Source organism: Mesocricetus auratus, unplaced genomic scaffold, assembly GCF_017639785.1.
Source record: "Mesocricetus auratus isolate SY011 unplaced genomic scaffold, BCM_Maur_2.0 Super-Scaffold_100004, whole genome shotgun sequence".
Taxonomy (NCBI): Eukaryota; Metazoa; Chordata; class Mammalia; order Rodentia; family Cricetidae; genus Mesocricetus; species Mesocricetus auratus.
Window position 1 is genome coordinate 40947764 of NW_024429189.1, and position 12924 is coordinate 40960687.

The 12924-nt window shown below is 41.6% G+C and overlaps 1 protein-coding gene across 5 annotated transcripts in view; it reads left to right on the forward strand.

The window, feature by feature from the left end:
• The window catches only part of Map3k20 (mitogen-activated protein kinase kinase kinase 20), a 156066-nt gene that overhangs the window by 74923 nt on the left and 68219 nt on the right, over positions 1–12924 (forward strand). For all 5 annotated transcript variants that reach the window (XM_040745576.1, XM_040745581.1, XM_040745578.1 and 2 more), the window contains 4 exons: positions 2017–2118; positions 6254–6319; positions 9008–9036; positions 9152–9289. In XM_040745576.1, coding sequence (XP_040601510.1) covers positions 2017–2118; positions 6254–6319; positions 9008–9036; positions 9152–9289 — 335 coding nt within the window. The remainder of the gene's footprint in view (positions 1–2016; positions 2119–6253; positions 6320–9007; positions 9037–9151; positions 9290–12924) is intronic.

The following is a 12924-nucleotide window of genomic DNA, read 5'->3' on the forward strand; positions in this document are numbered from 1 at the left end:
TGAACTAGAAGAAAATTAAATGGAAACATGCTGGAACTATCGAATGTAGCTCTGAGCAGGGAGAGTGTAATCTCCACCAGCTGTACAGCAAGAGAAACAGGTTTGATCTTGGTAACATCAACATCTTCATTCTGAAGGAACACCAGAAAGAAAAATCAAGGAGGACCAAAGTAAGACACAGAAAAGGAAATGTGAGATGTTAGAACAGGTGCAATAAAATGGAAGATTAAAATAGCAGAGAAAAAAATCAACAAAAGGCTTGGTCTTGAAACACTTCATAAAACTGATGAATCTTTCACTGAATTGACTAAGAAAAGAGAGACATTGGTAAAGCCAGGGGTAGAGAGGAGAGAAAGCTGTGATCCCTAAGGGAGCTCCAAAAGATCGTGAGTGACATGAGCAATGACATTAGCACATGACGGTGCTAATAAATGAGGCTACTTGTATGCAGTCAGCGTCTTCTAAAATGATCTAGCTGACTCAAGAGCTAGATCTCTGAAATGATGTCAGCTCTTGGAGGTGCAAGCAGAAATATCAGTTCAAGGCAAGCTTTTGCTACATCTACCTGAGACCCTGTCTCAAATAAACAAAATAAAACAACAATAAAACTGACTCAAGGAAAAAAATCTAACTCTATGTATAAGAAAAACTTAATTAGTAGTTTAAAATATTTCCACAGAGAAAAGATGATTATTTTTGCTAGTGAATTCTATTAGATATTTATAGAAGAAATAATATCAACCTTTCTTTCCCGTACTCCCTCTGAAGACAGAGATCAGTAGTCTACAAGGCCAGTATTATTCCTCCACCAAAGCAGCCACACAAAGACTTGATCAGGAAACACAGATTAATTTCTCTCACACATGTGATACAAAACTTCATACCCATATTAGCATGAAGAATCCTGCCATGTATTAAAACAGTATATTCCACCACAGGGCTGCATAAGCAAGACCTAAGTAATTCCAACAACAGTAGATATCCCAAGGTAGATGGGTGAAATCTCACTGACCACACCCCCCAGATGAAGAGCTACAAGCAATTAACAACTGTTGAGGGAGGGAGAATTAGTTTTCCCCGGGGATGAGCCCTGGATTGGTTAGCTAGTACAGAATGTTCAGCTCTAGAAACATATCCATGCAGCAGCACTGAGGAGACTCAGTGGGTTGTGTATATATGTTTATTCCTGCATATACATATATGTGTATATGTATATGTATATATAATAGTTATATATATGTGTATGTATATATATATATATATATATATATATATAGTAGTTAAAGAAGAGGGAACTATGAATTTGGGAGAAAGGCCAGACATGAGAGGGGTAGAAGGGAGGTGAGAGAGGAAGAAATGATGTCATTTTACCTTAATTTAATTTAAAAAATAACAATAGTAAAAGATTGTACTCCACGACCAATGGAATATTTTCCAGGAATGCAAAGTATTGGCTTAACATTTGAAATCAGTTAATATAAGGTACAGTAACAGGTAATAGAATAAGAGACAAAAACTTAAAATGTGGGCATTTCAACAGACACAAAAGAAGCATTTGATTGTTATTTTGGTTCTTTTCAGTGGTGGTAGGGATTGAACCTAGGGCCTCAGGTATGCTAGGGAAGTGCCCTATCACTGAGCTACATTCTGAGTCCTCAGAGAAAACACTTGAGAGATGATGACCTCTGTTTTCTCAATAAATAGCATCTATGGAAATCCACAACTAACATTGTATTCAATGCTTGAAAAGCTCTGTTTCATCTTGGGCACAAGATGAATTCTGTTGTTACCATGCTTATCCAGCATTGTGCTAAAGGTTTCATACAGTTTACCCAGACGAGAGAAAGTGATAAAAAGCATCAAGTTGGGAAAAAAATACTAAAACTGTCTTAGTCACTGTAATATTACTTTGAAGAGACACCATGACCAAGGGTACTCTTATGTAATCTTGATGTATTTTTTTCTCAATGAAAATGTAGAGTCCTGTTTAACTGTGTGTTTACTCTTTTACAACAGAATATGCTTCCCTGGGGTCCCTGTATGATTACATTAACAGCAACAGGAGTGAAGAGATGGACATGGATCACATCATGACCTGGGCCACCGATGTAGCCAAAGGTAACACTGCTTGCTATACACATACAGAGGCGGGTGGTGTCTTCCCACCCTCACCTGGGGTAGTATGTCAGAAAGCTTTTTGTTTTTGTTTCTTGAGACAGCGTTTCTCTGTATGTTTTGGAGCCAGCCTGTCGTGGAACTCGCTCTGTAGACCAGGCTGACCTCGAACTCACAGAGATCCGCCTGCCTCTGCCTCTCAAGTACTGGGATTAAAGGTGTGTGCCACCAACACCTGGCTGGTCAGAAAGCTTTTTATTCTATGTCTTTAGGCATTCTTTTTTAGATCAGACATAGTAAAATACAATTCAGCTCACTGACAGGTAATGTTTTTGGTCGTGGCCTTTCCATTCCTGAATTCCCTTTGTCCTTTTCTGTTTTCTTTCTTCATTTCTTTCCCTAAAATCAAGTTTTACAAAGTCAGTAAGCTTCAGGGCAGAGATTTCTGCTGTGTTTTGTAACATTGTAGTTGGCAAGCTCATTTGCCATATTAAGTGGGAAATCGTAGCTCTGTTGTCCTGAGAATCTCTCTGTGGGTCTCTAAAAGTGTGGCTTGTAGTAGGATTGGTCCTACTCGCTTGAATGCATAATAATGCACTAAAATAGTAACCACTGTCCTGCATGAAAAGTAGCCCCGATTTTATTTTAATATAGTGGAAGCTTGGCTTTCACCCTTGAAAATTAAATATTCTAATTATACAAAATCCCCAGCCAGCTTCCTGATTCTCCCCCTGCCCTAGAAATTCCTATGTAGACTAACGCTTTCTAAAGCAATTCAAGTTCTATTAATTTTTCTCATTTTTTGCACTTTCCTACCTGAGCAGTTCGGAGTCTTCATCATAACTGTTGGAACTGCCTTGGATTCGGCTTTAACTAAGAAATGGCTGTGGCCATCACATTTGTATTCTGGGATCCTCTAGATAGCTGGGTACTTAGCTCTCTGCATCTTGACATGTCTTTACAAAGCAAGCATACAGTGTTGTTCCATGTTCAGTAAGAGAAGCAGCTTATATTTTGTTTTCATGGCAAAGAAAAAGATACATAACAAGGTCACCAGGAGCCTGTTCTGTAGGGGAATTATCTCAAATGCCTTAAATTTCACCAGCTACCTGCCAAATTCCTCAAACAGAAAAAGTGAAAGAAAGCAAATTAACTAATTTACTAATACTGCCACTCACTACCTGTGAGTTAAATATAAGCAGCCCTATGCTTGAGTGAGATGCCTTACTTTTGAGCTGTGGTGATGAACTTACCCATGTATTCATGCATCTGACATATTAAACTTATCATAACATTCCATGTTCTTGAAGATGTTTTCATGTAATATCATAGTCACTTCTCTGCATGTCCATGGTACACAGGAGCACCTGTGAGTGTCCATAGGACACAAGGAGCACCTGTGAGTGTCCATAGGACACAAGGAGCACCTGTGAGTGTCCATAGGACACAAGAAGCACCTGTGAGTGTCCATAGGACACAAGGAGCACCTGTGAGTGTCCATAGGACACAAGGAGCACCATAGGACACAAGGAGCACCTGAGAGTAGGCAAGGTCGTGCTGATACTGGCCGTTGCCTGCAGCGTTGTGGAAATGCACCTACACAGATAGAAACACACAGTCCTATTGCACTTTACTGACCTTGTGTTTTGGGTGCTCAGATAATTGCACTCCTGTTATTCCTTAATGGATAGACAGCAAACAAATCAAGTGTCAGCTTCCAGCTGTGCTCTCTACCTTAGCATTCTTGGTTCCTAGCTGCAGCACCCACTTGACCCTCTGTCACATGGTCCTGTCTGAGGGCCAAACATCTTGGCTCCAGAATAACACTGTCATTCTCTCGAGTTTCTCAAGGGAGCTGCTTCTCCACTTCAGAAGAACAGGGAAGAGAAGGAACAGAATTAAGTAGCTCAATGGAAGCAGAGATGCAGGATAAGGAAGGTGGGAAGAGTCCAAGTCACAAGCTGTTGATTAGAGAATCAATCTAAAAGACAAATTCTCAGTGTTTGGCCTTAGAAATTGGGCCCATTTACTCATAATCCTAAGTGATATATATAACATGTGGGAATGATTTCAGATGGTCTGTGACAGGAAAAAGGAATCCATACTTTAAGATGGACTTCGACCCTCTCCCCTACAGCTACGTATAAACTTGAAATAGCAAAGCTTGACTCTGGTTGATTCTGTTTCAAATTCAGCCTGTGTGCCTTTTTGGCTTGACCATGAAGCCACAGAAGCACTAACGTGTTGAGACATCAGAGCATGAATAATTAATTCATCCTGAGAGGTGACTCATGCATTTGGAAACAGGCATTGCTCAACATCTTTGCTGTTGAGAGCTGCACTCAAAGCTGCAAGGACGCCCCCCCCCCCCCCCCACTTCTAGAAGGAAGAGGAGGGGGAGTGGGCGAACACGCACATCTGCAGCTGTGTACGAGGGACAGTTAGAGCAGGCTGGCTGAGTACAGCCTTGATCCAAAGTTCCCAAACCTCCTCCCTGGTACCTGTCAGATCTTACTAAGCATTCACAAATATGCCCAATGGTGGCTCACGCCTCTAATCCCAGCACTCGGGAGGCAGAGGCAGGAGGATCTCTGTGAATTCAAGGTCAGCCTTGTCTACAAAGTGAGTTCCAGGACAGTCAGAGATGTTACACAGAGAAACCCTGTCTCAAACCCTGCCCCCAAAAGAGAGAGACCTCGCAAATAGTTAAACCAGTTGAAAGTTGAAAGTATTTTTTCAGCCCTTTTCAATGGTTTACAATGAAAACAAAGCAGGTGACTCAAAAAAATTAAATTGAATTTTCTGATTACACTAAGTTTTCAAAGCTGGGTACTATGCACTGTGCACCAATAATTTATGGGACTTTTTTCTTCTGATAATCTGACACAGAGTAGAAAATGCCTATATTTTAAAATTTTATCGTCAAATCTTCCCTTTTGAAATTCTTGTCAGCAAGTATAAAAATCATCTGTTCATAGTCAAGTACATGAAAATTATTTGGAAATTTGATTTTAAAACAAGGAAGACATAACTATAGAATTCAGTCATAGACTATTAAGTATTGCACGAGTAGCAGCTATTGAACTTTACAGTTTGAATATGTAGAATTTGCTATTAAATGAGACCCTTTATCCCAGTTACATTAACTTGATTCTTTTCAGCGATATCATTATGTAACAAGAGTTAAAACTTTTTTCTTTGTTCTTTTGATGCCTCAATATATAATAACCAGAGTAGTTGAAGAATAGCTATTAATTAATATTAATAATTCACCTTTACAAAATTATAAGGTTCTGTGTATTAAAAAAAACAAGCGTACTTATTAAATTACTTTCATGGGCATCTCATTAAAAAAAAGGTCCTTTTTGATTTGGAGTGAGGAAGGACTGCTACTTCTGCTGTTTTGAAAAGAAAACCTGAGAAATGAGGGGAAGTACTGTGTAGAAAATGTTTCTTCTCATATTTCCTGCTTTTGCCTAAAACAAAAAAGACCAAACACTTTTAGGGGAATAACCATGAAATATATCTTAAAGTGTGATTTCTCATTCAAAATAATAAAATTATTGGCATTAGATTCACCCAGTATATATAGTACCTTAATTCATGTTACAAATAGATGAGAGTTAATTTAAAGATTTTTTCTTTTGGGAAGAAAAATATTTTATAAGCATTGTGCATATATTAGAAGACCACAACAACCTTACCCACCAGTGGGCCTGCTGCCCACCCCATCTGTCTTCACTCTTGAGTCTTGGAGAAAAGTAATGTTGCCACAGCAAGTGGCTGCCCATGTCCAGAGGAGAGATGAGGAGCCTAAGCTCAGGCACACAGAGCATGCACTTGGTAGTGGAGTGCTCAGGAGCCATTCGGGTCATTTTGCCACACTGTTTTCATGTGGATCTGAGAAGATTATGCCATCTTTCTTAGGTACTGTAAGGAGTGAGATTATCCACAGGAAAGTTCTGCATCAGCTTTACTAGAGAGAATGTTACTAATATAGACATAGGTGATTTTTCTTTTATGGGGCATGGAAGAGTAGAGCACATGAACTTATTTATGAATTTCTTTGCAAAGTTTCAAATGTGCATACTGATGCAATACTGCAAACCATTAATCCTCCTTCCCCCTTGTACGAAAGGGATGCACTACTTACACATGGAGGCTCCGGTCAAGGTGATCCACAGAGATCTCAAGTCAAGAAATGGTAAGTGCTCACACCTTTTGATCTTACTATTTCACTACAATTCACTTGCACACCTCCTCATAAAACCAGCATGGTGCCTTACATGGTTTTTGCAACTCATTGTTGGTTATACACTCTACCATGAAAACATTGTCACTTTCAATAAATATCAAAATCTGTATGTTATTTGAGGAAGATGCCTGGTGCTCTACTGTGTGAGTCTAGCACAGGATGGAGACAACTAGATTGCTTATGTTTTTGGGGGTTTTTTTCTAAAATAAGAAATGCTTAGCTTAATGCCTTTTGGCCAAGTTTGTTAACACATCTCCAATTATTTCCTTAGGATCCTTTTCTAAAATGGGCACGGCAGGTCAAAGTGCGTAGTTGTGTATTTTAAGTCTCCTATTTTTAGATGCTTCCCTTGCCAGCAGTTTTGAGTCTTACCATCTGAATCACATGGTTTACATCTTTTGGTCACTCATGCCCATATTACCTGGAGTAGTACCCAAAGATAACCAGCATGCTTGAGGGTTCAGAACGTAAAGGCATTCCTTTTTTCTTTTCTGGACTGTCTATACTTTATGAGCCTATATTTATCCTTTGGAAAGTGATCATCTTAAAATAGCTCCCAGGATTAGACGCTACCTTCTTCCATTACGTCACTTCAGAGTTATCAGAAAGGCAGTAGGACTGTTTAGCTTTGGAGCTAAGTAAGGATCCGAGTTTGCTGCTTAAGAGAAGAAGAAAGAAAGCAGCCCTTGCTATCGGTTATTCCACACTTTCTAGCTCTCTCGGTAGGGAGGGAAAGCATTTATTTTTAGAAATTTAAGACCACAGCAGCTACAGCGGGAATTTACCAACAGCGTGATCCTCAGAATGGGTGATGACAGCACGGAGCAAGAGGAGCCTGGACAGGGTCCTAGATGCGCTGCTCACACTCGGAACCTCCAGGCCACGTTCTGACTGTCACACCCTGTCTGTCCTCACTTTCTCTTTGGTTCTTCTGAGACAGACATACTTGTGATATAGAGCTGTCAAACAGGGGATCATTAGAAAATAGTCTCTAACTAGGTAGGAAGTAGCAGACTTTATGACCAAAATTTCAGTCCATGCTATTAATCTCAATATAAAGAAGTTATTTGATTTTCTTAAACCCATGTACTTAGCATGAAGGCTATACAACAATGGCAAATTCCTAAACTTTTTTTAAAAAAAATTACAAGGCATGTTAATAGGAAGCATTAACATGAAAAGAATACCAACCTAACCTTGGCAATTTATTTTTAGGGGAGAAGGAGTGAGTCTTCGTTTTCTGTAGTGTTTTTCAAAACTTAAGCTATGGGCTAGCCAGATGGCTCAGTGGGTAAAGGCACTTGCCACCAAGCCTGACCACCTGAGTTTAATCCCTGGACACCACACTTTAGAAGAAGAGGACTGACTCCCACAAGTTGTTCTCTGACCTCCATGTGCTTAGCATGGCCTATATGCACCCACACATACACGCATACACAAAATAAGTAAAAAAAATAATAAAAGTCAAAACATATTGTTAGCCTGTATGTATATCCGGTGCATATGTGTGTACATGCACATGCGATGGTGTACTTTTGAAAGGCAGGGGACAACTGTGTGGAGTCGGTTCTCTCCTTCACCTTTATATGGGTCTCTGGGGTCCAACTCAGGTCACCAGGCTTCCATGACAAGTGCTTTTATCCCCACTGAGCCTTCTCTCCAGCCCCCATAGTGAATATTTTTATAATGTTTTTTCAATGAGCACTTGCTAATCTTACATTAAGAAAGGGGAATGGGGAGATATTTTAAAAACAATTGAATATTACTAATATTTATTTGCATTTTTTATTTGAAAAACTGTGCATCTATCTCATTCCTCCCAACCCCACATTTACTTTGGGGCTATATTTATGTATTAGATCACACAGAATGTTTTCTCCAGCTACCAGAATCACTAGGAACGGCTGCTGTATTGATGAGCTACCATGCTCAAGGCACTGAGTGGCTTATTAAACAAATGCCAGAAACCCTGTTGAGTCATCAACCCACAAGCTCCGCTCTTACCTTCCCACTCCCATAACAGCCCCCCTTCTGTGTCAACACTAAGCTGATGTCAGCGTTGAAACTGTTTATTAGAAATACTTGCGTAGATGTTTACATGAGCTTACAATGTATTATGTTCAAAATGCCCTTCTCATCTTCCCCATCTGCCTTAAAAAGCCATCCCTGCATTCCCTTTAACGTGCAGTACCAGGTGCTCTTGTTTCCCTCATTTGTATGAAGCAAGTATCTTAAAAGCCATTTGGAGCAGCGCCTCATGGAAGTAAGCTTTTAAAAAATGATATCGCCCTTATTTATAATATAAAATTCTTTGTTTCTCACTCTGTCTCTGTGCCTCAATGTGTGTGTGTGTGTGTGTGTGTGTGTGTGTGTGTGTGTGTGTGTGTGTGTGTGTGTGTGTTTGGAACAGGGTCTTGTTATATATCCCTGACAGGTTTGGTTCTTGCTATACAGCCTTGAACTCATGGTAGTTCTCTGTCTCAGCCTGGGGTTACGGACACACAGCACCATGCCCAGCTTATGCGGTGAAGTTAGAAATGTAGCGATATCATAATTAGAAATATGAATCTGTGCTTTTCTTCGGTGTAAGACATTGCAAACACAAATGATTATCATAGTTTCTGTGTTCTCTTTCAGTCGTCATTGCTGCTGATGGAGTACTGAAGGTAAGGTTGTTTCTTTTCATTTGGAGAAAGGTGTTCATTTCTGATAGAGGTCTTATGACTGATAATCTCTTGTCAGTGCTGGGTAGGAAGCTGATGTTGGTTCCTGTGTCCTCAGATCTGTGACTTCGGTGCCTCTCGGTTCCACAACCACACAACACACATGTCCTTGGTTGGAACTTTCCCATGGATGGCTCCAGAAGTTATTCAGAGTCTCCCTGTGTCTGAAACCTGTGACACGTATTCCTATGGTGTGGTGAGTGAATTTCTCATTTCTTGTTTACCAAAGGACATAGGAAGGGCAAACAGCCTAGAGAAGAGCGTGGCCACCTTTTAGCTTGTGTCTGACACAGGAGGATCATCTATGGTGGCAGCATAGGGACAGAGCTTTCCAGCTGTCACAATGTGTGCTTTGATCACGTATGCCTGCATTGAGAAGAACCGTCACTACTTCCATCATTACTTCACAGAGCCTGATCAGTGCTGGGTCCACCCCCCATGAAAGCTACTGTGCGGGGTGGAAATAGGACTGTGGAATAGCTGTGTAACTCACTGATACTGCAGGTCTCCCGGAATACACTTGATTGTAATAGATTTCTCACGTGGTATGTGACCACCAGTAGCTGTCAAGTGAGCTAAACTTGCGTATTTCCAAAACTACAAAAGAGCATGTAGTTAGACCAGATAACCTTGTCCAGATCTGCTGCAAGTCCTACAAAAACAAGTGTTGATGTTGTTACTTGAGAATGACAAGAGATGGGAGGAGCGAGGGTTGAGTGGGGGGAGGAGCCAGGTGAGGGTCCTTTGGGAGGGAGAAGCTTCGGGTAGGGTGGTAGGGTAGCTCTTGCTGCAGGAAGCATTTCTTTTTGGCCCCTCTTTTGAAGGTGTTTTTCCCTGAAGTGTTGTATATCCTTTAAAAAGCCCAGAGCATCATGGGGATGCTGTGTCTCTCGATCTCATATCAGTCTATGCCCATCACTTTCCTCGTAAGAAACAGCTTGGGCCCCTCAGCAAACCCTTTTTCCTGAGGTGGGGGGTAATGGCCAGGGAAGGACCACGTGTCAGGCATGCCCCTTTCTCTTATTAGTCCGCTGGCTTCCTAGTGTGTGGGGACTTTACAGTTGTCTGGCGCTTCCTAAATCATCTTATACACAGCTAAACTTTGTTGGCTATTGAAAACAATTTCAAAAATAGATTATGTATTTTGGGCTAAAGTCTAAGGGTTTTGTTTTTTGAGACAAGGTTTCTCTGTGTTTAACAACTCTGGCTGTCCTGGAACTCACTCTGTAGACCAGGCTGACCTTGAACTCACAGAGATCCGCCTGCCTCTGCCTCCCAAGTACTGGGACCAAAGGCATACACCACCAGGCCCAGCAAGCCTTGAGTTTTAAAGGTTAAAGGATGATAGTAGTTATCCACTTTAAATATCTGATTTCCCTTCATTCTGAGTGTTTCTAAGAATGAAATCCACGTTACTGCTGAGAGCAAAGAAATACTTCTCATTGATAGAAGGGGAGACACAGGATAATCCTTCCAGAGGACAGTGGCTTCTGAGGCTGCGTTCTGTGTCAGGAGTTACTACAGTGTAATTGTCACACACTCATCTGGAAATTCTGGAGACGGAGCTTTGTTACAGTTTAAGGCTTGTTGTGCTAGGACTTAGCTAGGTTGTGGAACACTTGCCTGGCATATACAGGGCCCTAGGTTCAGTCCCCAGCACTACAGAAGGAAAAGCCTTAAGCCTTGTGTGAAGTTGTTTCCTCTTACCAAGTTGCTCTCCATTACTTTAGGGGAAGTGATCGCTTATTGAGTTAGTCTCTGATTTACATTTTACGTGCCTCGTTTCATGCCGCTGAACAGAAGCCAGTGTGCTTTCTCTGTAAGGGGCCAGCTTTGGGGACTACTTATCCTCTGGCAGCAGGCTGCTTCACAGCTCCTTAAACATGACAGGGACGTTTTTTTGGTTCGAGACAGCCCAGACTCTGCAGACCTTCTATGGAGCAAGGGGATTTGGGAAGACATCAGAGTGGCTGAAGCTCGTGGGTCATTTGGCCATGGTCCAGCTGGTCACGTGACTGAGCAGGAGGCCAACTCTGCTTGCACACACAGGTGTATATAAAAATAGAGACCCATATTTAGGAAGCCATAGTTTTAAATTGGCTTGCACAGTTTTGTAGTCAAATGGGTTTTAGGCTTATTTTCTACTCCAGCAGTCCATGTATAATATTTCCTTTGACAATTCTCCCCAAGCCTTGGAATTTACCTATTAAAAAGTTTTGACCTAAAGTCACAACTACAAGTTATGTATAGAATGAACTTCTAGTTTCAGTATTGTTGCATTTATGAAAATAAACTCTGATCACTTTCTTCCGAAAGTTTCCAGATACCTGGACTCTGTGTGAAATGCACCAATCTGCCTTTCTTTAAGACTGTGCCCTGTAGCTGAGAACCAATGCCTTTTCCCCCTGGGAGCCAGAGCTGCTGCGCCATGACTTCTGATGCCAAGCTAAGGACTCGCCTGCTCGTCTTTCAATCCCCATGGCGGCCCTCACTGATCACTTCCTTAAGCATCTTCCTGGAGCTGGAGGTCTCCAGTTTGTTTATAAAAATCTCTGGCCCCCGAGACTGTGAGCTGCTTTTGAGAGAAGGGCACCACATTCAATTAGGAGGCCCTCAGGACACATGTGTACCACCCCTACCTTCACTTGCCTTCATTTGGCTTTCTTGGGAGAAAGATGGTTTTGCTCTTTTGTTATTAAGTCAAGAAGAGCTCACTATGCAGCTCTGGCTGACTTGGAATTTCCTATGTAGGCTAGGGTGGCCTGGAATTCACAGAGATCTTCCTGTCACCTAACTGCTGGTATCAAAGACATGAGCCATCCTGCTGACTGGGGAAGGGACTTAACAAACCATTTCCTAAAACACGTCCACACAGCCAGGACTACACTCCACCACACACCAGCTGTAGCTTAGAACCCAACCGTCTAGTCCTCTGATTGTATCAGTCTCAATTCAATTTCATGAAAGAGCCTTCCTGTCCTCGAGTTGCAGAAGCAGAAATGTTTCCATAGCTCTTTAAAAACAGCTTCTAGGGGGCCGAACAGATGGCTGCTCCTCCAGAGGACCTCAGTTCAGTTCTCAGCACCCATGTGGGGGTTGGCAACTGTCTAACTCTAGTCCCAGGGCACCCAACGCCCTCTTCTAGCCTGTGCAGGCACTGCACACGTATCATGCACAGACGTACCTTCAAGCAAGCATAATATAAAATAAATGTAAATCTCAAAACAATGAAGCCAGCATCGGGGCCTGAGAATGGCTTGATGTAGTAAAGGTGTTTTCTGTCAAGGCTGAGGACCTGAGCTTAATCCCTAGGAGAACCTACATGATAGGAGAAAACAATCTCATCAGATGGCGTCTGCCCCCCACATGCATGCCATGCATAAAATGAGTAAAGATTAAACCATCTTCTGATGTCAGTTTCTCCCTGAGTGAGTTTGGCTGAGAATGCCAGCCTGCCTCACGGAGAACTCTGTCCGAAGAACTCCAGGGGAGTTGAGTGTGCTAATTTAATGATAAGCATTCAGGATTGCATTTGGACTGTCCCTCCTCTTTCTGTTCATTTTAAATAAGCATCATCAGTGAAAGGGAAAAGCCAAGGCTTCTGTCCAGAGCCTTCTGTTTTAAACAAACAAACACGAAAAACCATTTTGAGTTCCCAGTGGGTTGGACACCAGAAAGAGAGGGTAGTTATTCTAATTGAGGCCATGTCAGGCATAGGAGTTTGTGACCCTCGAAATTAAAAAATAGCATCAACCTAAAAAAAAATCTATGTGTGTGTCTATACATATGTGTGTGTGTGTGTGTGTGTGTGTGTATTATACAGAATTATGG